Here is a 27,740-nt window from a genome sequence, read left to right as displayed (position 1 = left end):
ATAAGCTGCATTTCTATCCATTCTTTGAATATTGGAGTTCGACTGATAAATAACACGAAATTTTCAATTTCTTTCACATTGAAGCAGTAAAACAACTACAAAATATTTCTAAAGGAACAGATTACTTATTTTTTGTTCATGAACTGCAAAACATAGAGAAATTTGAACAAAAAATATGCATACGATTTAAATTAATGAAGCTTTTTTTTAGAAAATTCTATCAATGGTTAGAATTTTGAGATAATTGCGTTTAAGGATGCAAAATAGCATTAAAACGTATGTAAATTCAAATGTAATAATTAGAGTAACTTCCCAAAAAGTAAGAAACAAAATTCTAACGTTTTTCTAAAAAAACCTGTTTAAACATTAAGAATATCAAATTTATAAAAAATTCATAATTTTGCAAAAAATCGACTTTTTAACATAGTTACCTACCTTAAAATTTTACACAATACAATCTAATTTAGGAAAATAGTACAAACATCACTCTGCTAATAAACAGTGTATAAAAACAAACAATTAAGAGAATGCCGTATGAAAATTGATGTATTAAAATATAAATGAGATATAATCGAGAGCAATTGAAGAAAGAAGTGGTATAAAGTTTATGGCTGCTAATAATACAAATAAATGTTTCTAAATACAACCGCATTTTCAAAATCAAATACACGAAAGATAGAAAAATGATTTAAAAGCTTAAAAATACTAGGAATATTTCAAAAGAAAAAAGATTTTTTCATAAACCCATAAGCATTGTTAAAGTTCTGAGAGCTTTTACTTGATAGCACAGAACTCGCCAATGTTCTATGCTATTACGGGAGATAGCATAGAACATTGGTTAGAAATTTTATTATTAGAAATTTTATTGAAATTGGGATTATTAGAAATTTTATTGAAATTGGGAATAATAATTGGCATTTAGCTGATTAATCGTTGACGCAATTGTACAAAAGTACACTGTAGATAATTAGTTTAACACTTAACGCCACACCATATTTATGTTTCTAGAGCTCATGTGGCCTCTTTCCAGTTTGGTATAGATGCAGATGGACTTTATTAAAAACAAAACCGAAAAAAGGAAGAAAGGAAAAATTACACTGTAATCAACTGGAAAGAAACATACAAATGACAAAATACGAATAATATAAAATAACAAAATAAAAGTAAAAACTAGAATTAAAAATATCTGGAGTACAATAAAACTGGATGAATGAACTTGATAATATACAGTATGAGAGAAAAAAATAAAAATTAGGTACTTGAGGAAGCTTAAGGATATATCATGAATAAAATGCGGGGAATATTAAAATATAGCAAACTAGCACTGAGGGTTAATATAATTGGAATAATTCCCTATGATGAATTGGAAATTTAATCAAGTATATGATATATTTTTGTAAGACGAATCATTAAAGACTCTTTTGTATCAAAAACTTCCGAGCAAAGATGAAGGGTTTCTGAGTTGCCATGAAAGAGTTAAAGGACAGGATGTCGCAAAATGGACGGGGGAGCTGACTTGTCCACATATAGATAAGTAGTACATTTTGATGAATAACGGGATGTAGCATTGCACCTACCTTCGTATATCCAATCTGGAAGTCCGTTGAAGATGACCCCTTCTTCGCCGGACTGCGTGAGGGCTGAAGGTTTGGCACCGTCGCCATAGGAATTGAGATAATAAATATTGTTTCGATACACGTAAGCCTAAAAAAGGAACATCTGATTGACATCTCTGACAAGATTCGAGATAAATGACAAAAAAAAAGATATATAAAAAGAACTCATTATAGTACCAAATAGTTAATATACCTTAAAAGATAAAAATTAGAGAAAAAGATTATTAATTTATATTATATATGTAAAAATTTCTAATTAATTTGCTTTATAAAAATAATTTCCTAATTGCTCTAACTTCATCGTCACTGTAACTTTAACTCCGAAATTGCGTGGGGAAAGTTTTTTTTTTTCTTTCAAAAATTGAATACTTCCTCACGGTTTCTGTTTTTGCTGCTCTCTGCTTTTTTACTCGGTTCACAGCATCATGCTCGCCAAGGTTTAGACAAAGAACCTTGGTGATATATAAAAATTCGACATTTTTCCTTGAAATTCCCGAAAGATTTTTAATGTTAAGATAAAGAATAAAATTTCAAAATTATGGAAGCATTTAACTTTTATTTCTTATATATACTTTCCAAACTATCTATAATGTGACAGATCACTAGATAAAAATTATTTTCATCAATAGATATTTTATGTAAAGTTCTCGCTATTGATTTCTCATCGAAAACTTTCTGTTTCGAACTGAGAATGATAGTAAAACACGACCAAATAAGGGATCTTAAAATATATTGTCTCTTTCACCTTCAAAGAGTTTTTTTTTATGTATTCAAACCAAATTACATCAAATTTTATTGAATTGTGTTTGAGGTATCACATTTTTCGTCAGCTAATCATGGTGAAATATGTATTCTTCAGAAAATGTATAGATTCATTGAGAATCTTGATAGTCGTGTTTAATCTAAATACACTAGAAACAAATACTGCTTTAAAACTTTTTTTGAAATTGATTGCCTGGAACAAGCTTATATTTAAGCTCTACAGCTCTTAAATGTAGAGAGAATATAAGTATTTCTAATATTTTTTTGGGAGAATTTTACACTAAAAATGAAATCCGAATTTAAGAGATCATTTGGAAACTGAGTTATGCATTGTAGTATGGCTTTTTCAAATTATTCCTTAACTAAATTTGCATAAATCCCATTTAAAATAAATACTATAATTCGGGAAATTTTTATTATAAAATATTATTTTTTTTACCATATTTATTAGGATGTCAACAGATTTTTTCAAAATATAATTGAAAGGACTGGCGCCTGTATAAAAATTAGAATTTATAACTTTTCCATAAACATATTTACTGAAAAACAACATAAAACCTAATTATTTCCTTTAAAGCTTTTTTCCAACTGGAAATTTACATTAATCTAATGGTTTAGAGATTAGCTATTGTGTCTTGATAAGAGAAAACATCTGTATGAAAGGACCATATTACTGGTTATACAGATCGTTTCAATTTCTTCCTTATCTCTAACACATATTATACATTAAATTCTAAATACTCAAAACTAGAGACTTAAAATATTCGATTATAAAAAAGCACATAATTTAAAATTGTGCTTATTAGAGAGCAAATAAATTAAAATTTACGCTGTATTTTTCTTTTATTTAGGTTCTACAAAGTATCCAGATTGTGAACTTTTATTCATTATTCCTTAAAATAGACATCCAAGTGATTTATTCTATCGAATAATGTTCGAAAGTGCGGAAAAAATATACAGTGCTAAATTTCAATGCAACGCTAAGCCTTGTCACGCGGAACAAATTTACTGAAGCGTTTTTCATTTTTATCCTCGTAGCAAACCAATCTCTTTAGGAATAGGCAATTTTCGAAGAATTCTTCGTAGAATTTGAAGAGTGTTACTGTCTAAACTGCGGAAGCAGACAGATAAATAGGGTTCGTTATGTAAATTTTAAGGGAGATTTCAACTTTTGATTGGATAAATTTCCGGCCAACATCAACCACTCGGAAAGAATAGGCTCATTTTTTTTCTCTGTTCCATTTTTGAAAGTGAAACTCAGGAAAAAATAGTTACATTGATTTTATTTTTAAAGTAAGTGCTGAGATATGCTTTTTTGCTTGTATCATATTAGGGCTAAAAATGATTTGATTTTTGTAGAGAAAGAATGAGTTGTAATCTATAACAATTCGATGTCAAGAGTTTCATGGATTTCTGAATTTTAGCAGCTTTACACTCCTTAAAGAATACAAAAAAAAAATGCATTTTCGGAATTATATCTGTTTTATAATGAACGCAACACCCAAAAACGACACAAATGAAGTAGTACAAAGTCTTTATATCAAAATTATATATATGTATTAAATTTTGGACAAATATGATAGACGAAAAGTTTGTGTGTCTATCCGTCCATCTATATGCAAACAAACACTATGAATGAATGAAATATGACACATGGTTTTATCATGGTTAAATCTACGTCACATCTATCAAAATGTAAATTGTACGTTCGTGTGCTATTTCGTATTCATATAAACCAGATAATTAAAAAATATATCAATCTAGATAGAGGAAGTTTAAAAATAATCGTTACAACAAAATTTGCATTAAATTCTGAATGGGTACCAAGGGAAATGAATCAAACTGCATCCACTAGATTCTTTTCATCAATATGTCATTTAATGTTTGGCATGTTTCAATTGACAGTTAAAGCTTGAAATGTCATGTTTCATTAAAACGTGCCATTATGTTGAAAGTAGATGGGGTGGGGACACTCTGGAAAGTTTAAAAGTGATTTTAGAAATAATAAGCTAGAAATTTAATGAATAATTTTATGAGGAATTTAAAAAAATTAATAAAAAACTTCAAAGATATGTTTAAATGTTTTTAACATATTATATTATTTAGGTAATGATATTTTAAAATCTTAAATAAATTCTAATTAATTTCCTAATGTTTATCTTAAATTAGTTTCTCTTAACTCCATTCGGAGAAGTTCTCTTATTTCCCGATCCAATTCCCACTTTTTTAATTTAATTAATCCTACAGGTGTTCTAGAAAACTGTTCTCACACTGAGAGAGAAGGGATAAAAATCCGTAATGTTTGACACATCCTTTTAAAAATATCCAATACTCTCTTAACAAATCGACACGTGGCAAAGAAGTTCCAATCAGAATCTTATAGTGAAATCAGTGAAGGGACAAACTTCCGTCTCATTTGCTCTTGTGTCCGATGTAGACTGACGTATCTTTTATTGCTTTTTATTATCTCTTGTTGCTTTGTACAAATTATGCCTCCCGAGATGAAATAAGTCGAAGTTAAAATTCCATCTTTTCGACCATGTGTTGTTAAAATGTTTATATTATATATTTTTTATTTTTAAAAGTATAAGCGTATCTTTAAATAAAAATAAACATAGTATATGGTTATTTTATATCTATAAATTATAAACTTATAATTAAAGATATAGACACATGTATATATAAAGATTTAAACATATATTCCACATATTAATACATATTAATTTTGACATTGGGACATATATGCCAGAAAGTTATGGGTACATATTAGAGTAATTTTAGTTTCAACAGACTTATAGCAACCGAGCTACCATTATTCCAAAAATATGGCGATCAGATGGGGTTGCATAATAATAAACTAAAAGTCAGACATATATTTAGTACATGCAACATGTAATGGAAATAGGCAGTTTGTACGGCGAAAGATTTCTACCCTGACTCATGCTCCAAGAAACTCCAATCGACGCTGGTCGATACCATGGGCGTCTTCTAATGTTGAAATCTAGATAGCTTATAGCATCATGTAATATTTTAGATTAACATCTACACTATTTTTCGAAAAATTCGACTTTGTCGAAAAATGTTTATAACTACTTTTTCATCAGGTGAAATTCGATGAAAGAAATTCTGTTCTAAAAGAGTTTTACATTTTGAAATGGTGTCGCAATGGTTATTTTGTTTGAAAAAAAGAAGTGAAAATTAAATTTAACAAAGAAAAAAGTCTTGCTTTGTTGTGATTGATTCGCGAAAAACATTAAAGAAATAGAACTCGTAAACTTAATAGTCTCTAGAAAATGAATTGAGCTTTGATAAATGAGGCAAAATGTTAACATCAAATTTAATTTTCACTACTTTTTTTTGAGGAACTACTACTAGAACAACTAATACGTAATTATTTGCTTTAAAAAATGAATGATACTAGAACATTATAATAAGATGTAATAGCATTTATACTAAATGCAATAAAATCCATAGAAAAATATCATTCAAAAAGATTTCATAAATTTAAATTAATTCTTTCATAATAAATAATTTTTACTTAAATTAGATAAAAAAATTTTTTTTTCCGAAAGATTTTTTTTATGTGCAAATCTATTCAATCTACCAATTTTAGAAGTAGAAAGATCATCAACAGCTGAAAATGTATAATGAAAATAACATGCTACAACTATAGAGTAGAAAATATGCTAAATTTGAAAAAAGAAGCTTACCAGTTGGCTATCTTTACTACCCCAAACTACGTACTGAAAGACTGCATTGGGCATATCTGGTAAAAAAGGCTGCGTTTGCCTAGAATTAAAGAGATAAATTAGATTCGAAACATCATCTCAAACATCTCGAATGAATAATTATTATTTATCACTTTTTACTAAAAAGTAGAAATAGTAAGAAAAACTATTAAATTATATGGTTTAAAACAAAAATAAATAAATTACACATTGCTGCAGTAAAAAAATGTAAATATTAAATTTTCTTTTCAAATTTTTAGTTAGTAAATTTGTTCCGTAAATAGATTGAAAATTATTCATTAGTATATGGTTAAATAATTTATATTTAATTTTTTTTGCAATAAAATTTATTTTTTATTATAAAATATAAAAAAGATCAAAGTTAAAAAATACTAATTATTAGAAAATTATTATATCATATTTAAAGAGAAAGAAAGATATTAAATTTTGATATTTGTGTTTAACTATTTCTACAGTGGATTGATTACATAAAAAAAATTGATCATTCTTAGAACTTTTATTATCTTATTTAGAATTATAAAAGTTTTCCTTCAATAAAATTAATAAATCTGCACACATTGAAAATATCACGATGTTTTAATCTTTTTTAAATAAAATATATAAATATAAAAAAATTCTAAATATAAAAAATAGCAAATTATCAAATTAAATTAATAAATACATTCTGATCATTTGCCACGAAATTCTAAATTTCTGGTATAAAAAATTTAACTTAGTAATTTTTTTTTTATTTTAGCGAAACAAATTTGTGGTATTAAAATAATTCAGAAAAGAATATAAGAAATTTCCATTTAATCTTATTTTACTAAAAATTCGATTAATCTTGTTTTATAAAAAGATGTAATAGAAGATAAAATATCATTTGCATGTTATATTAAATTTTTTAACAAATCAATTCTTTTGGGGTACTTTGCAAAAATACAGACGGTTATCTCTTTGCTTTCAACTATTTTTAAAGTGGATTATAAAAAAAGAAACAAAACAGCATCGTTAGAATCTTCTACCATATTACATTTTTTTAGATTTGTCAAGTAACTATGTTAATTTATTTAGATTTAAAGGTTGGAATCAGAAAAAATTTGAATAATTAAAGTCGCGACAATTTATTATATATTGCTCCAAATTGAAATATTCCTATGTCTGACGAATACAATAGACATGCATTTCTGAAAAGTATTAGCAATTCTAATGTCAGGTTTCCGAAAGAAAAACTTTCTTTTTACTGCATAGAATATTATGCTTGTATCGAAATAAATTCTGTCTTGGATAAATTTGTTTGTTTAAATGTCGTCTGAGAAATTCTGTTATTTCAGTATTTTATTTTGATTCCAGAATTTATTTGAATGACAACAAAAGCGTGTATAATTTTTTATTGAATAAAATTTATAATGAAAAACTTTAAATTTGTTTATAACATTTTTAACAAAGGAAATTAATTTGACAATTTTTCTGTTATAAAAAGGGAATGTTTTTTTTATTTAATTTCTTGTGAGAATAAATTCGTTTTATTAGAAATCTAAAAAAAATCCTTGAAGAGATTAATTAATTATAAAATTTTTACAGCATTATTAAAATCCCCATAGGAAGTTTTTATTGTACAAATATTAAATAGTTCCATCGAATGAAATTTATAATAACAAAAATAATCTACAAAAGACATTTATTTTCTTTATACCATCAATATAAGGAATTAATTACTGAGCCTCAATTTAATTTGCAAGAAAAAGTAGATAATCCTTTACCCTAATGGGTTGGAAAGAATAAAGCCTTGAATTGTAAAAAAGTTAATCGACAATATAAAGCATTTTCATTTTGATACATTTATTTTTTATGTAATTTTCTAGAGCATTTTCTGGAAAGTCAAAACATTTCATTGAATACAAGGACCAATACAAGAAATGTATAATTTTTAGAAAATAACGGACAGTAAGTCAATAATGGGATACATTCCCAAGAGAATAGTACTTTTTGTTCAGAAATTACCATTAGAAATAGAAAAAACCCCATCAAAATGGTCTTATTTTTTAAATTTATTATTTTAAGCATATGCATAGTGTTTTTTTATTGAGAATAAATGGAATTTAATAAAAAAAAAGCTCTTTTCTAGTTCCTGTTTTGTTGCTTTAACTTTCTTTTCGGTTCATTACAAAAAATAATTATTACTTTTGGAACAAAAGAAAAGTAATTCAAATGCATTATGAGCAAATACATTAATAACATTAAGGCGATAGAAAATAAAATATTCCATTTTTTGTTTCCGAGGAAGTACATTTAAATATAGAAAAAAAAAAGAATTAAAAAGAACACTCCAACAATACTTACTCGCTTTCTACTATGTAGACTTTGTACTTAGCGGTGTAAGAATGTTTAAATACCTAAAAAATATATAATTTCACAAATTAAGTAAACCAATAAATAACAATAGTGATATTAAATTTAGTAATTTAGTCAAATCCTTTGAAATAAAGATAAAAAAGAGCTAAATTGGATAATTATTTTAATGAAAAGGGTGAATTCAGATTTTTTTCTTAGATTAAATTATTTTACTTAGAATGATTAGATTAGTCAGATAATTGGACTTGATTCTAAATCATTTCTTCTGAAGTAAATGAATTTCAATTATTTAATAAAACGATTACGATGCATTTTTCTTCATCAATCGATAAAACTCGATCAAGTATTCTAATTATTTTCCCCAGTGACGATATTATTTGTCTTGGTAATTTAAATTTATTTCCTTAAACATGCAAAATAAAGTAATTGCATTGCTTTTCGAAAAGTATCGTTGAATTGTTATCGAATGGTTTTATATTAAAATCAATCTGACGATTATTTCCCTAAAAAGAGATTCAGGAATTCTTTTCAATTTGCATTTATTTATTTTTTTCATTTATATTTATAAAAGCTTAATGTCGCAGACGTTCATTTTAATTTTATGCGAATTTTATCGTTTTGAAGAAGTTTTTCAATATTCTTTTTTCTAGTCATTTAAATAATTTTCATTTATGTGTTCTAAAAATGGATATTAATATTACTTATTGCATTGTTTAAGGAAATCATTTTCAGTATAATAATAATAATAGATGGAAGAGAAAAATTTCATTAATGTATTATTTATGAACAATGCTTTTAAAATATAAAATTTTAATTCTCTAAACAACAGCTTTCTTATATAAGATATTCATTCAATCAAGAATAAGTTAATAAATAAAATCATTCTTTCATTTCTTTAATTTAAAAGTATATTTACCTATAATAAAGGAGAAGCGCATTTATATATAATAAAATATTTCAGTTTATTTATTTATTATTTTGTGAATGTAATTGAATTGAATATTTATTATGGTAATAGCAATTCAACATAAAAATGAAGACATGAATAAAAGAATTAATTAAGTGGCTCTCTAAAAGAACATTTCCTACTAATAAGTTGTATTTAATCACTTAGAAGAGTAATTCTGTAATTAATATATATATTAAGAAGATAATATATATTATATATACGAAGAATATTAAGAAGATAATATACAGTGGCTCCCAAAAGTGTTCGTAGACTAAAGAAATTTACAGAAATTGTGTTCTATACTTCTTAATAAAGCATTTTATTAGTTGGTTTTTTTTAATTAGCATCTTTAAATAGTTCTTAATAAAACTGAACAAATATTTTTTATAAAAAATCAAGTAGTGTTGTTCTAAAAAATAAATAAATAAAAAATGTCACAAAATTAGAACACAAAAGTCTTCGTACATCCAAACATTATTTATTTAAATTCATCATAAAAATATCTTTTGCGGTTTATTTTTCTTCAATGTGAAAAATACACTAAAATCGTTTGCTTTCAGTATTTAATATCCCAATTATTTATTCTATTTACTTTATTCTTAGATATGACGCGCATTCGTAAAGAAACGAGTTTAGACGTACGAAAATTAATTATATTTCATTTTAAAGCTGGAAAATCAATTAGAGGCATTGCAGCTATAACTAATCTACCTCATTCAACGGTGCAAAGCATAATAAAACGTTACAGAGAGGGAAAAAGGATTGCAAACAAGCCTCGTAATGGTCGCCCTCAAATTCTGTCAGCTAGAAGTCAAAGAAATATTGTGAGTACATTTCTAAAAAATCCACGTCTGAGTGCAATAAAGTTTACTTCACAATATAATGAATCAAATGGAACTTCTATTTCCTGTGAAACTATTCGTAGAATTCTTCGGAATACTGGTATACATGGCCGCTCTGCACGAAGAAAATTCTTTGTAAGTCAGAAGAACAGAATTGCTAGGCTTAAATTTGCCAAAGTTATGATAAACCAGCCAGAGAGCTATTGGAATCGTGTCTTATTTGCAGATGAAAGTAAGTTTAACATCTTTGAGTCGGATGGGAGAATCATTGTATGGAGAAAAAAAAAACGAAGAACTTAATCCCAAGAATTTAGTTGGAACAGTAAAACATGGCGGTGGAAGTGTCATGGTTTGGGGGTGTATGTCAGCGGCTGGAGTAGGCAATTTAGTATTCATTGATGGTATAATGGATCATAGAGTTTATATAAATATTCTCAATAATAATTTAAAAGTGTCAGCAACAAAATTGGGCATTTTAAACAACTTTGTGTATTACCAAGACAACGATCCTAAGCACACGGCCATGCATGTTCGTCTTTTTTGCCTCTATCATTGCCCTCAAACCCTTAAAACACCAGCTCAATCACCGGATTTAAACCCTATAGAACATATTTGGAAAGAATTAGAGGTGCGAATAAGAAGTCACGACATTAAATCGAAAATTCAACTGAAAGCAGTAATGATCGAAGATTGGAACAAGATTGGTGCAGAAGTAACCGACCGTTTAGTTAAATCTATGCCCAAACATTTAAAAGCTGTTATAAAGAATAAAGGATATTCTACTAAATACTAAACATTTATAAAAATTTAGAAAATTTCATATTTAGTGATGTTTTTTTAAAGTGTATGATCATTTTTGTGTCCTATTTTTGTGCAATTTTATTTATTGTCATTTTTTAAAAAATAATTTGCATCGTAATTAAAATTTATTCTTCACTGCTTTATTAAGAACTGTAAAAATATGCTATGAAAAACTTTTCAAGTAAAAATAAGAATATATAATGGTAAATAATGAGGTTTTTAATTGATTCTTGTTGGTGTACGAACACTTTTGGGAGCCACTGTATATTATATACAGTTACAAACAATTGAGACTACACGTTACTTTTACTTGATAAATCCAAATTTCAATATAAATAACATATTACCGAGAAAAGAAAACATGTTTTTATTTTTACACACAAAAAAAATGGTTTAATTTAGAGTAAAAATAAAGAACAATCAACGAAAAACTTCTAAATTTAAAAGTTTCACAGGCATTTAAATAAACATATGCAAATTTTCACATAAAAAATTGGGGAATACAGAGTGTGTTTTATATATTTAACTACCACTAAATATCATCTGTTTGACAGCTACTTTAATCTAATTTTGCGTACACTTATCTTAAACATTTTCAACGATCATTTTTGTATGATTAAGTTTGTTAAATGAACTTAAAGCGAAATTTTTTAATTGGAAATGGCTCATCGAAGAGAAGCCAGTATTGATATAAGGAAATTTGTATTAAGATTATTTAAAAAGGATATAAAAATATCATCATTAAATAGCTAAAATTGTTAGCAGAAGCCACACTTGTGTCCAGAAAATCATTCTAAAATTTCAAAATGATGGATTGATTGAAAATAAATGTGGAAGAGAATGGAAAGTTATTCTGAGTGATGTCGCAAAATGGAAAATTTTGAAAGAAATCAAGATTTATCCTTAAGTAAGTGTAGTCAAACTTGCTGCAGAATTATCTCAAATTATCGGTAGAAGTGTAAGTGCTGAAATTTTGAAAAATATAATTAGACAAGCTGGATATAAAAGTCGAGTTGCTAGAAAGAAACCGTTCATCAGTTTGCAAAACCAGAAAAAGCGTTTGGAGTTTGAAAAAACCCATCAATTGAAGACCAATAACCTTTGGAAGAAAGTTATATTTAGCGATGAAAGAAAACTAGACATTTTGAAAGCCCTCACATCTTATGGAGAATGCCAATGCTGCTTTGGATTAAAAAAAAATTAAATCCTACAGTTAAGCACGGTGGTGATTCCGTCATGATTTGGGGTTGTAGCTACATCTGGAGTAGGAAAATTAGTTTTTATAGATGGCATTATGAACCACATGATTTACTTGGATGGACTTTGCAACAATCTAAAGGAAAGTGCTAAAGATTTCGGTTTAGATGGAAATTTCATTTTCCCGCAGCACAACGACCCCAAACACACGGCACGTAATGTCAAAATGTGATGCCTTTTTCATCGTAAACAGCAGTTACACACACCATCACAGTATCCCGACATGAATGTCATTGAAAATATGGGGGGCACATTCGAAATAGGGGTCAAAAAACACAAAATTAGGAACAAAACCCATCTAAAACAAGTGTTACAAGAAGAATGGGATAAAATATCTTCCGATACCACATAAATTGGTCGAATGGGTACCACGACGTTTAGAGGCATATTATAAAAGCCAAAGGGCATGCAACTAAATATTGACACTTTCTTTGTAGGCGAGATATTACAAAAATTTATTTGTTGCATTCTCAATTTTTTGAGGCAAAAGTCTGCATATTTTTATTTAAAATGCTTCTGAAGTGTTCCAGTTAGAAATTTTTCGTTGATTGTTTTTTACTTATACTTTAAATTAAACCATTTGTCATGAGTAAGAATAAAAAACATGTTTTCATTTCTTGGTAAAATGTTATTTTTATTGAAAGTCGGACTTATGAAGTAAAAGTAAGATGTATTCTCAATTGTTTGAGCCACTGTATATGAAGAACAAAACCCTTATGTACAGGGCTTTGAAAATAAAAATATATATATATACGAGCACTACTGGTGTTCATGGTCTTTTCTATTGTCTCTAATTCTTGCCCAGGGGTTAACATATTTATTGATGAATATATGAGATTATTTCGATTAAACCATTCCAGTTGGTTAAACTTGAAAGCGGGGTCGTAGTAATGTCATTGGGTTAAATTTCTTCCCAGGTTCGTAATAGGATTCCACCTAAGAACCGTCGTGTAATAGATTCTGGTGTATGTAAACCCATCTGTGCCAAACGTACTCCCGCTGGTGTGGTGTGGAGAGAAGGATTTCAGCTCAGGTGTCGTCCTCGTCATCTGACTGCGGTTCAAAATTCTGAGGACCATCCCAAAATGTCCCTATTGTTGCTTTAAAACGGGACGTTAATATAACTAAACTAATTTAAATTTCTTTCAATTCAAAATATTTAAAATGATCTGTTAAAGAATAGGATCAAATATTAAATGTGATTCTAAATAGCATAATTTGAGTAATATTTTTTAAATAAACAATGACTATAATCATTTGCAACCAGATTGCATAAGCACTTCTATAATTGTAATATGATCTGTATAGAGATTAATAAGGAATTGAATATTTTATTTATTTAGTTGATATGAATAGGATTGATTAATTAATTTGGATGAAATTAATTTTAAATATGAATATATTTTTAATATTTGATTATTTCTCGAACAGATAATAATTTGACCCCGAGAAAAATTGAATTTGTTCGAGAAATTAATTATTCATTATTTGGAAGTAAATATTTAGTAACGGCTTCACTTAGTTTTCTTAATATGTAAAACGTTAATGAGGTAAAACTGGCTTTTTCAGTAGCAGCATGGAACAATTTTGAACTTTTTGTAATTCTTAAAAGTGACATAAACAAAATTAATGTGCAAAACATGGGTCTTAGCAGAATCATGTCTGCTGGATTACATTTGTTGTATGGTCGAAATTTAGAAACTCTAGATAGATATTTCTTTGAAAAATTGAGGAATGAAATCGAATCTCCGTAGACACAGGGAAGAATTTTTGATTTGGTTTTTAAAAAAATGATATATTTTCTTTACTGTTGATTTTGGCGAAGAACTATGAAATTTTGCAAAGCAATTTATTTAGTTCTTAAAGTAGGTACGAAGATTTTTTTTTTTTTTGCAGTTGTAGAATTGCGATTAAATTGTTTTTGTGTTGTAAATTAATATTAAGTTGGTTCAAAAAGAATGCCAATATTTATTCAGGCATTCATATCTCAAAGCGGTTGTATGTAATATTATAACATAAAGAACTTTAAAGTAAGTATGCAGGGTTTATATCAGTATAATTGTGATTATATTTAAAATTTTATTAAATGTCGATAAGATACAAAGGTTGCAATTATTATTACAATGAAAACAGCATTAAAATAAACATGCAGTATCTAAATATTTATAATTTTGGAACAAAGATATTTAATGATAACAATGAAAGGAAAAGACCTAGCCCAAGGTTTCAATTTAGTATATTCCTATGTTAGTTGTATACTTATACTGACTGATGCATATTTCTTGGTTAGAAATTACTTTTCATGTATGAATAAAATATATTTACAGTTCTATATAAAGTTTCATAAACTGCTGTTGCGACTCTATTGTCTGACACAAACTTTTACTAACATTTTTTTTTATATATTTTCTTTCCGTCCAAAATAACAAAGGGGGAAAAAACATGTTTCAAGCTAAAATAAAACAAGCATAACATTCCCTTAAAACTTTTCTGTTTAACTGGGTCGAAATAACTAAGCAGACAGCAGTTTTTTTTCTTAAGAAATGAATTATATTTAGTAAAACTCTCCAGACCACTAAAAAAAAAGAAAAGAATTCGCTTGTGAAAAGAGAATTTCTCTGTGCAATGCACGAGTCATACATGAAAGGAAGGAAAGGATTCTAAAAACAGTTTCTTCGCAAGTCAGCAAAATTAAATTTACCTTTTTTTTGCCAGGAAAGAAAAGACATTATCTTCCAACAATGCTCAAGAAGTCTAATACGATTTATCCGAAGTAACTTAGTGAAAAGTTTTATTTTCTTTTCACTGCCGAAGTGTAACTAAGTTTAGACGTTTTACGACAATGTTTCAACAAAATAACAAATTATAAGAACTTAGTTCAAGCAATTATGCTCAAATTAGAGACAACTGTTATATCTAATGTTAGAAGTGGCTTTTGTATATTTTAAGCAAATGAATATGTATATAAAATCAGTACTAATATATTATATTACAAATTATTTTCTCAAGTTTCTATAAATTGTAAATTATTAAGTATGCATTTTTATTTAATTTCTTTAATACTTGCAATTTATTTTTCATTTACCCTGATATGCTGGAATTTTGAAATTTGCATAACTGTTCTTCTTGATACCAAAACATTATTTTAATATTTTCAGAATGTTCTATCGGTAAATTGATTAATTTAAGTGGGGTGTTTTCGATAGCAAAAATCGTCAAAATTTTAATTAAAAACCATATATCCATTGTAAATTTTATATATAAGAAGAATGAGCTGTTTCCAATATAAAACTGAAGAAAAATATTTGCAAATTTGATATGAGTTGCAAATCGATTATTTTCATGTTCTAAAACCAAATAGTCAGAAAAAAAAAGAATTCTAATTAAAAAAATTCACTCCAAAATTTTCATAATATGTCAGTATAGGTGAAATAGCCAGAGTGAATTCTTACACAAGGAAGGAAGGAAATGTAAAATTCTAAATAGTCTTAAAATGACAAAACTATTAAAAAAAATTCAAAATACGTTTAAAAGATGCTACTGTTTGTAAATATTGTAATCTAAAAATGTCATAATATTGTAATAAAAAGAATTTGTTATTTGTATATCAAAATTTGAAATAAAAAAGAAAATGAAAAAGGTAAAAAATCCTGTAGTGTTCTGTTATTTACATTTTTTAAAACCAAATTTATAAACTTTTAATTTTTTAAAAGTTTTATATTATATATATATATAATTTAAAATATATATATAAAACATTTATATATATGTTATATATATACAAAAGTATTAAAATCAAGTTAATAGGAAAATAAAAAAAAAACAAATAAAAATTAAACCCAAAAAATATTTATATAAGAAAATATAAAAAAGAATCCGGCCTGAAGACTTTTTCAAGGGTCACCCTCAGGCAGGGATTCAAAGAAAGGGATTTTTCTGTGAAGGAATGCAGACATTAGTCTAATAATGATTCCTCGTGACCCGAAAATCCCCTGAAATTAGGCCCAAGAGATATACCATTTTAACAGAAAGGAAAATACAAAACAACAAATAAGAAGAACATAACCACTACAAAGTAAAAATACAATAACAAAAATAACAATATTATATATGTAACATTTTATTCATTATAAAATTATACAATATATATATTTTGTACAATTTTATATTGAATGAAACGTTTCCAATCTAATGAGAATAAGATTGGAAAATCTATTTATTTAAAACCACAAATGTTCCCAGTTTCCTTCATTTAATTCAATTTTGATTCAATATGAGAGGCGCCATCTACTGGTAAATTTTTTTTTATCATATAGCAATATATTATAGTAAGCATGACAACTTCATAGAAATCAGAAACTTTACCTGTTCGTGATCGTGAGACATGAGAACATACTTTCGATCTGGAGATATGCTATAGGATTGTATATTGAGCGGTTTCTGCAAAAAAAAAAAGAAAATTCAGTTTGATTAGTTTCGATATACTTATACATCAATCAAGAAATAATTAAAATTTCTAGATAATCATAATCAAGAAGCATTTTACTTTTCATAATACAAGGCAAAGCAGATGAATTAGACGAAGAGGGCAGGTTTACGAGTGGGGATATTCTGCTTTATTGGCTTTATGATTACGTTTCCATTTGGTTGATTATTTTCTGAGAAATAGAGAATCGATTTCGGCGTTCCAGCATGCATTTCGAAGCAGATTTAAAATCCATGGAAATGTCAATTACCTCGCGAAACTCAATTTTATGTTGAGTTAATGTTGTATATGTCACTTTAAATCAGTGTTACTTTAAATTGAATTAATTTATCTTTATCAGCCTATCTTTAAGTAATCTGACATTAATCTTTAAATAATATAACAATAAATCTATATCACGTGAATTCTCGATAATTATTTTCAGAAATTAATATTTAAGTACTTTACAACTAGTTTAACTAATCAATTGAAGATTTGAAAAAATTATCACATTTTTAACCGTGTGAATCCAGAGACTATCAAGGCTTTATATGTTAATTAAAGGATGATGTCAAAGATATCATTTCAAAATGCAGTGGTAGTCAAATGTAAAAAAATATATATACACCGAATACTTGCCAATATACTCTTACTTATTATATCACTACATGTCTTGTTGAAATTCTGTAACCGTTACATTAGGCAAAAATATCGATTTATTTATGTTTTATTTACATATATTTGATGTTTTCTCAGCATTTGGTTAGGAATAACGAGGGTATAAAAACAGAAAGAATATGATTCCATAATATTGTAACATTCCCCGTTATAAGACATTTACAGCCAGCTGTGTCATGGCTGTTAATTACTAAACTCCTCGAGATAGCCAGATGGTGGATCTTTTCACCTAGGTGGTTTCGCATCTGTTCATTAGCGACTACAGTGAAAGACCACATGTGGGAATTCCTCGTCCGAGAGATATTGATAGTAACTTCAAAGAGAAAGGGGTGTCCAAACATCTGGATGCTAAATGTTTCTCATTGTGAAAGGACTATGATAAGTCCGTGTTCCAGAATAGTCAGTTATGAAAGGTGCATCACTAAAAGGACCTTCCCACGAGCAACTGGCGCCGCTGAGGGAGCATATTACGTCGATTGGCCGAAAGAGAGCTCAAATGACCAATGTAAATTAAGAGGCGGAGATTGTCGCCGAAATAAAGTGCGGAGATTTTTTTTTAGGGAGAGGAGAAGAAACGAATTGCAGGAGACTGTTGGATTACGCTCACGAGTTCGGAGTCCGAGAACTACCCCTGGAGTGGTCGTGTTGACTAACAACTTGTTAGTTCCTTGTGGTGTTGTTTTTCCGTATTGATGGAGAACTGAGTTTCAAGATAAACCTTCGACTTCGACTGTTGTGTCTCCTACTACAGGTGCAAATAACTATTTATTTAACCAAGATTAGAACAAGTTGCTCTTTTGTATATATAGGGCTGTAAAATAAAGAATTGTCTGGAAATTCTGCTTCGTTATTTGATCAGACTAGATCAAGGCATTACAATATACAGATTCAAATGTTGAAAGTATAGATATTGATAGTGATAAAAAGTATCCGTAGCTCCCTGAAGCATTTAATGGACTTAAAACAAAAAGGGATATTTGTGCTATAAATGACATCGACATGAAAGAAGGGTAATGCAAAAAAACAGTCATATTTGGCGAGGGAAAAAAAGAAAAGCAATCATTCGCAATCATTTAAAGACTGTTAATAACAAAACTACTTTAAAATACACAAGTCTTTAATGACTATTTAAATAGAATAGTTTTATTATAAAAAATATCATGATAAAATTCAAAAATCATAAAAGTATGAGGCACTGAAAATAGTATAATGAGCAAATTGGAATTTTAATCAAATTTACACTATATTTTTATTTTTGCATAGACAGGAATTTCCGCTCTCATTATATAAGTTGCGACTTGATTTTTTCTTCCGATATAGATGTCAGCTCTTCACGGTCCTGTAACATCAATTTTATATTCATAACAATATCAAGTAGGCATATTATAAAAACGTCCGCAGAAATCGTTGACATTTTATGATGTTATTGTATTTGATGTATGAATATCCATCATTCAGATTCCAAAGATTTGCATATAACAAATATTTTAAGACATATTAAATAATTTTATTTTTCATGAGCCGTAATATCTATATGGATAATATTGTTACGAACCTATAATATTGCTACCCGGCACGAATAGAGTCATCGCAAGAAAGACCGTTTTACGATCGGTCCTGTACGTGCTGAGATCAATGAACTTAGAGCTTGGCGACAAACTTGGCGAGCATTTGGTGGCTTGGCGATAAATTTGGCGAGTTTGGCGACTAAATGGATAGTACCGGAAAGTTCGAGAACTTTCAAGATCCATCCACTAACAACCGAGATGCAGCCAGGTACGCCCTGATTGGTCAGAAGATTCTAGCCCCGCCTCCCGGAACTATAAAAGACGGGCACTCAGAAGCTACGAAGTTGTTGTTGTGTGGATCGTCCGAGTCGTGTCGTGTGTATCGGAAGAAGTCATCGTGTGGATCGTCAGAAGACGTGAGTGAGAGGAGTCGTAGTCGCCGACAAATAAGAGAAATTAGAGGATGAGACAGCAAACAAACTGCTGAACTATTGTGATTAAATGTGCTGCGTCATTACGATTGATCGACGGTATTTTGCTGTATAAAAAAATTTGTAACAATATGATTTAAAAATCTGTAAATATCTATTATTAACAAATATCTATTTTTCTGTATAAAAATAAGACGTAAAGATATTTTTTTATCAGAATGGAACATTTTCATATCTGGATAATTTTATATTTGCATAATTTTGAAATAATGATTCTCAGCAGGAGCAGCAGATGATTCTAGAGCAGGAGAACAATATTTTGCGATTTCTATCAAATTTTGAGTAGAATCTATTCAGAGGAAATCTGGTTGTTCGAATATAAATTGACACGATCATTACAAAACGAAGACAACTAGATCGTTAAAATTCAGTACACATATTTAACATCTATTGTGTACACAAATGTCAAAGTTTGGGTCAAATACAACAACAGGTTGACCATCTGTCGGTTTGTACTTTTATATTCATAAAAACGTGATAATAAAAACTCATTTGCTTAAATATATCAAATTTGGTATTACATTTTGTGATTTCAAGTGCAACTTTGTGTCAAAGTTTTGTTACAATCGGTACTAAAACATAAATTCAATTTTTGGATACCATTAACGCTTGCGATGGATAAATCGCCAAATAACTCGCCAAGGATGACATGATAAATTCAGTAAATATATTAAATTCAAGCCAATTATTAATATTTCGTAACTATTGTATGTCAAGGCCATGTAAGACGTTCTCTAGCATAACAAATTTATTAGATAATATTCAAGAAAGTTTTGGAAATCCTATTCCCATTGATTTTTATGAAATATAGATTACAATTTAAATACTCATTCGTTAAATATATGGTATAACATTTCAACCCCCACCATATTGTTAGAAAAAATAATTATTTGTATAAATTTATTACTTATTTACCTTAATTATTATATTTTATAAGATTACTATTGTAACGTAGACAGTAAATAATTGAATTCCAATGTATTTTATTACAGTACTTTAAAGCAAAGCAAATATAAGTGAATTTTAAACAAAAATATTTTCAACTCACTGAAAAAAATTTTTCAAAGTATATTTTAAAAAAAGTTTAAATGATTTATTTACAGCTCTATAAATATTATTTTTATGTATATAATTCAAAAAATGTCTCTTGACAAAAAGTAATAAAAAGTTTCCGATCCCTTTTCACGATATTTAACAAGAACTTCACCAAAATCCTGCAATTTTTAAGACGCATCTATATTTACAAAACTAGTTTACCGAACAGTTAAATCGGAAACTGAATACAATAACGGAAATCTTTGTCATTTGATAAATTTATTTTCTCCTTCAAATGTTAAACACTGCATCGATGTAAACTCTAAAGCAATAATTCACTTAAAACGACAATTTATCTGTATCCTGTAGTTTCTCGAGTTAATAAACTGTCTAGTTTTGGAGTCTAACCTTTAGCAATGATTCAATCAGAGCATCGGAGCTGGTATCTGCTTTTTGGTCAATACCCAACAATGTTTTCGTTAACTACAAAGTAACACAAATCGGACATAGGGCCCGAAATTGGGGACAAGAAACTCATTATTGATCCCTGATAGTGCTTATCTCATCCAGAATTTTGGGCCCTCGTCCGATATAATGGGAGCAGATAAACAGCCTGATAACAGTATTAGGTGGAATTGGATTCTGTAATAGCTGCGGGACAGTGGCAGTGGCGAATAGGATTAGGCCGTCTGGACCTTGGCGGTACTATATCATGTGTTCTGGCGGGGAGGGGGGCGTAGATTCAGCATTGGACTCCATATATATTGGTCATTGATAAGGACGGCGCGATATGGTAAAGATTATAGATTCAATAATTCAGTGCAGATATGAGATTCTAATGGAAAATGTTTAAAAATGGGGTATGGACTGAATAATTCAAAACTAAAAATAGGAATTGCTATTCAAAACGAATAATTGTATACTAGTGTATAAATAATTGTAAGGCGTCTTACGCAATTATATTTAGCATTCTAGATAAGGAGAAATATGCAGATAAGGCATTGTAATCTCTTAGCACTCAGTTAGTCGAATGCTTTTCCCAAACAAATGTGGTCTTTCTGTATCCGTAAGATACACCAATATATATTGTTAACATCAGCAAATAATATAGTTTTATAATAGAATAATATAGATACGTAAACGCAATTTAAAGTAGAATCGAATGATATAGATATATCTAAACACAATTGAAAATAGAATCAGATAATATATATATAATGATATTTTAATTCTAATTTCAATTTTATTGATTTTCCAAGATTTTATCTTAATTTAGCCCATGGTAACTTCATTCTAAAAATACTCTCTTATTTCGCGATCCAATTCCACTTTAATTAATTCCTCTGTAAAACTAATGCGCCATCAGTGCTACGTATCAAATGAAAGTGATACTTCCGTTGCCCTTCTCAAAGTCACCACGTGTATTGAATTGGCGCGTGGCCGGAAATCCCATCTTATTTAACACTAGTGATCATTTGTTCGCCCCTTCTTCCCTTTTTTCTTACTTCTGCTTTTGTGCCGCGCTGCGTCTGCTTGTAAATAATTATGCTTTCCTGGTTGGTGGTAGAGAGAGAATAAAACGAAATTAAAAATACAACGTCTCGTCTCTCTCTCTATATATACAATTTTAAGTAGACTAGAACAATATAGATAAATTTACAATTACAAAAGAATTTTACTATTTAAAATAGGCACAAAGAAAACCAATTTTTTCCCAAAACGAGAAAAGGAGATACTAAACAAGAATTTCCTCTCAGACATAGCATTATTTAGTTATTGTAAAAATAAGTAATCTTGTATTTGTCAGATAAGGAGCAAATAACAGTGTTAATAATGAAAGATAATGTATATATTTGCGTATGTTTTTTTTATAAGAACAGATCATTTGATCTAGAACTACCAAATTTGGCACAAATATACTTTGTAAGGTGAGAATATGCATCTCGGAGTGATATTTTTTAAATTTTCAGTTAATTAGAAAATAAGGCAAAATTTTGACTTTCCCACCATAATTTATATAAATGTTACAACATAAATTGGATGTTTATAAATTATGGTGGTAGCTAATAATGTCGTTTAAATCATATAAGTTTAATTTTCATGCAATACCCCCCCCCCCCTTAAATATTGGAAATTTTATACATATTTTTAGCATAATTTTTTATAAATAATAGATTTTATTGCTTTGCTGAAATTCAAACCACTTCCATTGTTTAATGTAATATTTAACCGTCTGATTTTATCCAATTTTTGAAATCCAAAGATTTTGTTAGTTATTTGTATTATTTACTTGGAGAATAAAAAATTAAATTGCATTGCTCCAATAAATAAGTTATAATTATAAATTGATTCTCCAGCAACTTAAGTTATTAATGGCACTGTAATGTTTGATTTTATGAAACAGATTTCATATAAAGACCACATTTAAAATTTTTTCCGTTATCGCAGATATACATAGCAATGGACCGACAAATATATTTAAAACAAACAAATGCATTTTTCGAAATAGGGTAGGTATGAAAAGTGGATATACGTCAAAATGTCTATGTTAAATTTTTTTAGTGATTGCAATACTTTTTTTTAGTATGCTTGTTCTGCGAGAAAGTAAAAATATATGAAAATAAATATGAGAGGTCGAAACTTTATAAAACATTAAAATAGGAAAAAATTATACGAAATAAGAAATCAATGAAAATGTAAATCGTCGAATTTTCGCACTTAATCTTCAAAAAAAGGGAAAGTTTATTCATATTCTTTTTTTTTTGTATCGCATGCGTCAAGCCCTTATGATGCCAGATACCAATGACAGAGCAATTTTTTTTGAGGGGGGAAGAAGCTAGAAAGGTAGTTATAGCGAATGTTGAAAAGAAAATTCTCGCATCTTGCTTTTTCGGAAAGAAATAAAATAGGAAATAAAGTAAATAAAATTCTCATCATTTTCTTCTTTTAAAAGTTCTATATATTCAATATTATCTCATCTTTCGTTCCATGCAAACAAACGAATAAAATAGCTTGTTTCCTTCTGTTGCTAGTATTCTTTTGAATCACTGCAAGATAGTAACTAGCAAAGATGAAATGCAAATTTTTATATATTTTATAATCACTCTGTATCTATCTTTGGTCTCACTTCAAAGTTCATTTTTTTTCTTCATACTTTACGAAATACATAAATAAAAAGTATTGTAATCACCGAAAAATTTAACTTCGAGATTTTGACCAAACTACGCATTTCAGACCTTCCTAAATCAGAAAAAAAAGTTTTTTTTTCAATTCCTACTATTAGTTCACACTCTCCCTATATATATTTATATATATTGTTCAAATTTTCAATCGTTAATAAAATACTTTTTATTCATCCACTCAAGTTCAAATACAGTGTTTTAAACTTGTAGTGGATGATACTTGATGTGAATATAGATTTTTTTCAAATATTAATTCATTCATTAAATTTAATTAATTTTTAATACTTTAAACAGAGTTTTAGCAGTTTGTAATGAAAATTGAAATCAACAGGCAATCAATCGGTAAAATGCAAGGATTTCAGTATTTTTCACGTGAAGGTGAGGAATGAGAGCTCAATTCTTGCGAAAATCAATTTTTTTTATGCTTATTTTTTTATACTTAATTTTTTGGATAATTATTTAATAAAAAGTAACTAAAATAAAATTTTTCTCTGTTGACCTAAGTAGGAACTGACTTAAATTTTATTTTTTATATTACTTGTTTTAATTATGCCTGCCTGTAAACCCAATTTAAAAGCGCTTTGAGCAGGTAAGCAAAATTTTTTTCTATACCTCAAATTTGACCATTTTTTACCAAATTTTGAAGGGAATTGAAACGTAGAAAATTTTTCTATTTGTCCGACGGCAGGTAAATACGATTGCTGCAAGATATAAAGAACTACATAAATAAAATTTGTTACACAGTTTTTATATTTAAAGAATAGATCCTTATTGAATTTTGAACAGGATCCACGGAAGAATTGACCATATGTCAATCTGCGTATTCGCATGCGTGTAAACGATATAACTCTAAAATACAACAGATAACTGAAATTTAGCTCTTAATCGTGTACTAAAATTTGAATTCTATGTCAAGTTTTGGTTTCAGTTTGTTAAATAAAAGACATCTAAAATGCATATTCAGTTTTTTCTTCTATATTATATTACGCAAGTTTTCAAAACTCTATTAAGATTATTCATCCCAAGAGCAAGTATGTATTTATGTATTTTTAAAATAACATAAAATTATGCTATAACAAGAAATAACCAAAGAAATGGAAACAAGTAAAAAGTTTTAAAAATAGGAAGATGCAATATCAAAACTTCATAAAACGTGAGAATGGGAAATATTTGTACGAGATAAGAAGGAACCAATAATGTAGATCGCCAAATGTGCGCACCTAATTTAAACAAGAGATGTTTTATTTATATTTCTTTTATATTTTTTTTACACGCGTGTGCGCACACGTTGCCCTCGTGATGCCAAATTCCATTGCCGTAATATTGGAGGAAAAAGAGGTCAGAAAGACAGTTACAGTGAATGTTGAAAAGAAACTTCTCGCATCTTCTTTTTCGAAAAGGAATAAAATATGAAATAGAGTAAATAAATTTCTCATCATTTCCTTCTTTTATAAGTTTGTTTTTATTTCGCTTCTCCTCATTTCAGAGCAAATAAAAAGTTTTCCTTTCTCAATTTTTTATTTATTTTTTATGGAAACCTATCTCATAAGTGCTTAGCGAAAACTTTATTCCTTGATCGATATTCAAGATAAGGGAAATAGGAAATCTTCCGATTACGCTGGATATATCGCTTGTAAGATACCATCAGATTCCAAACTAAAAACAGATAGAACGTGAGATCTGAGAAAGTTACAGAATTTTGTGCAATCGGTTAATGGATGGTGGAATCAGTGGCAAAAAATAAGTGAACGAATAAATCCTTACTTTCTTATATGTGAAATATACAAAGAAAAATATTGCAATCGTAAAAAAATTAGAACTCTATTTTGAAGAATATTTACGCTTCAGAAACTCCTACAGTCCAAAAAATACATTTTTATCTGTCTGTTCGTCCACAAATATAATTATTCAAAAAAGTTTCGAACTATATGAATGAAATTTAATGTGTATTTACACCAAATTTGTAGATTTTTAACAAATTTTGAATGAAATCCATTCACAAAAAGTCTGTCCGTCCAGCTCTAGAAATAAAAACAAACATAACATCAAAATTCATTCTATTTAAATAAAATTTGGTATGCAGATTTAACATCTAAAGTGTAGATCTTTGTCCAGTTCAGAGCCAAATTCTTCAAGGAGATGATCGTATGTCAGTCTGTACTTTTGTATGTATGTAAAGGTAATAGCATAAAACGAATAAAATTTGGTATATTGTTCAAGCATTTAAAATATATAGATTGTTATATAAATATATAGATTAGACTATATAAATTGTTATATAAATATATAGATTAGACTATATAAATTGTTATATAAATATATAGATTAAACTATATGGATTGTTATATAAATATATAGATTAGACTATATAAATTGTTATATAAATATATAGATTAAACTATATGGATTGTTATATAAATATATAGATTAGACTATATAAATTGTTATATAAATATATAGATTAGACTATATAAATTGTTATATAAATATATAGATTAAACTATATGGATTGTTATATAAATATATAGATTAGACTATATAAATTGTTATATAAATATATAGATTAAACTATATGGATTGTTATATAAATATATAGATTAGACTATATAAATTGTTATATAAATATATAGATTAGACTATATAAATTGTTATATAAATATATAGATTAAACTATATGGATTGTTATATAAATATATAGATTAGACTATATAAATTGTTATATAAATATATAGATTAAACTATATGGATTGTTATATAAATATATAGATTAGACTATATAAATTGTTATATAAATATATAGATTAGACTATATAAATTGTTATATAAATATATAGATTAAACTATATGGATTGTTATATAAATATATAGATTAGACTATATAAATTGTTATATAAATATATAGATTAAACTATATGGATTGTTATATAAATATATAGATTAGACTATATAAATTGTTATATAAATATATAGATTAGACTATATAGATTGTTATATAAATATATAGATTAGACTATATAGATTGTTATATAAATATATAGATTAGACTATATAAATTGTTATATAAATATATAGATTAGACTATATAAATTGTTATATAAATATATAGATTAAACTATATGGATTGTTATATAAATATATAGATTAGACTATATAGATTGTTATATAAATATATAGATTAGACTATATAAATTGTTATATAAATATATAGATTAGACTATATAAATTGTTATATAAATATATAGATTAAACTATATAAATTGTTATATAAATATATAGATTAAACTATATAAATTGTTATATAAATATATAGATTAGACTATATAAATTGTTATATAAATATATAGATTAAACTATATGGATTGTTATATAAATATATAGATTAAACTATATGGATTGTTATATAAATATATAGATTAGACTATATAAATTGTTATATAAATATATAGATTAAACTATATAAATTGTTATATAAATATATAGATTAGACTATATAAATTGTTATATAAATATATAGATTAAACTATATGGATTGTTATATAAATATAGAGATTAGACTATATAAATTGTTATATAAATATATAGATTAAACTATATAAATTGTTATATAAATATATAGATTAGACTATATAGATTGTTATATAAATATATAGATTAGACTATATAAATTGTTATATAAATATATAGATTAAACTATATGGATTGTTATATAAATATATAGATTAGACTATATAAATTGTTATATAAATATATAGATTAAACTATATAGATTGTTATATAAATATATAGATTAGACTATATAAATTGTTATATAAATATATAGATTAGACTATATAAATTGTTATATAAATATATAGATTAGACTATATGGATTGTTATATAAATATATAGATTAGACTATATAAATTGTTATATAAATATATAGATTAAACTATATGGATTGTTATATAAATATATAGATTAGACTATATAGATTGTTATATAAATATATAGATTAAACTATATAAATTGTTATATAAATATATAGATTAGACTATATAAATTGTTATATAAATATATAGATTAGACTATATA

At 27.1% G+C, this 27,740-nt stretch overlaps 1 protein-coding gene across 1 annotated transcript in view; it reads right to left on the bottom strand.

Annotated features, from left to right (window-relative positions):
• Positions 1-27,740, bottom strand: part of LOC129972330 (inactive dipeptidyl peptidase 10-like) — a 475,818-nt gene that overhangs the window by 67,428 nt on the left and 380,650 nt on the right. The window contains exons 5-8 of the mRNA XM_056086431.1: positions 16,676-16,750; positions 8,450-8,502; positions 6,089-6,167; positions 1,578-1,704 (exon numbers count right to left, since the gene is read on the bottom strand). Of these exons, the coding sequence (XP_055942406.1) occupies positions 1,578-1,704; positions 6,089-6,167; positions 8,450-8,502; positions 16,676-16,750 (334 nt within the window). The remainder of the gene's footprint in view (positions 1-1,577; positions 1,705-6,088; positions 6,168-8,449; positions 8,503-16,675; positions 16,751-27,740) is intronic.

The sequence above is a fragment of the Argiope bruennichi genome, chromosome 6 (assembly GCF_947563725.1).
Source record: "Argiope bruennichi chromosome 6, qqArgBrue1.1, whole genome shotgun sequence".
NCBI classification, from domain to species: domain Eukaryota; kingdom Metazoa; phylum Arthropoda; class Arachnida; order Araneae; family Araneidae; genus Argiope; species Argiope bruennichi.
The sequence above is the reverse complement of the archived record's forward strand: the minus strand, read 5'-3'. Positions and strand labels throughout refer to the sequence as shown.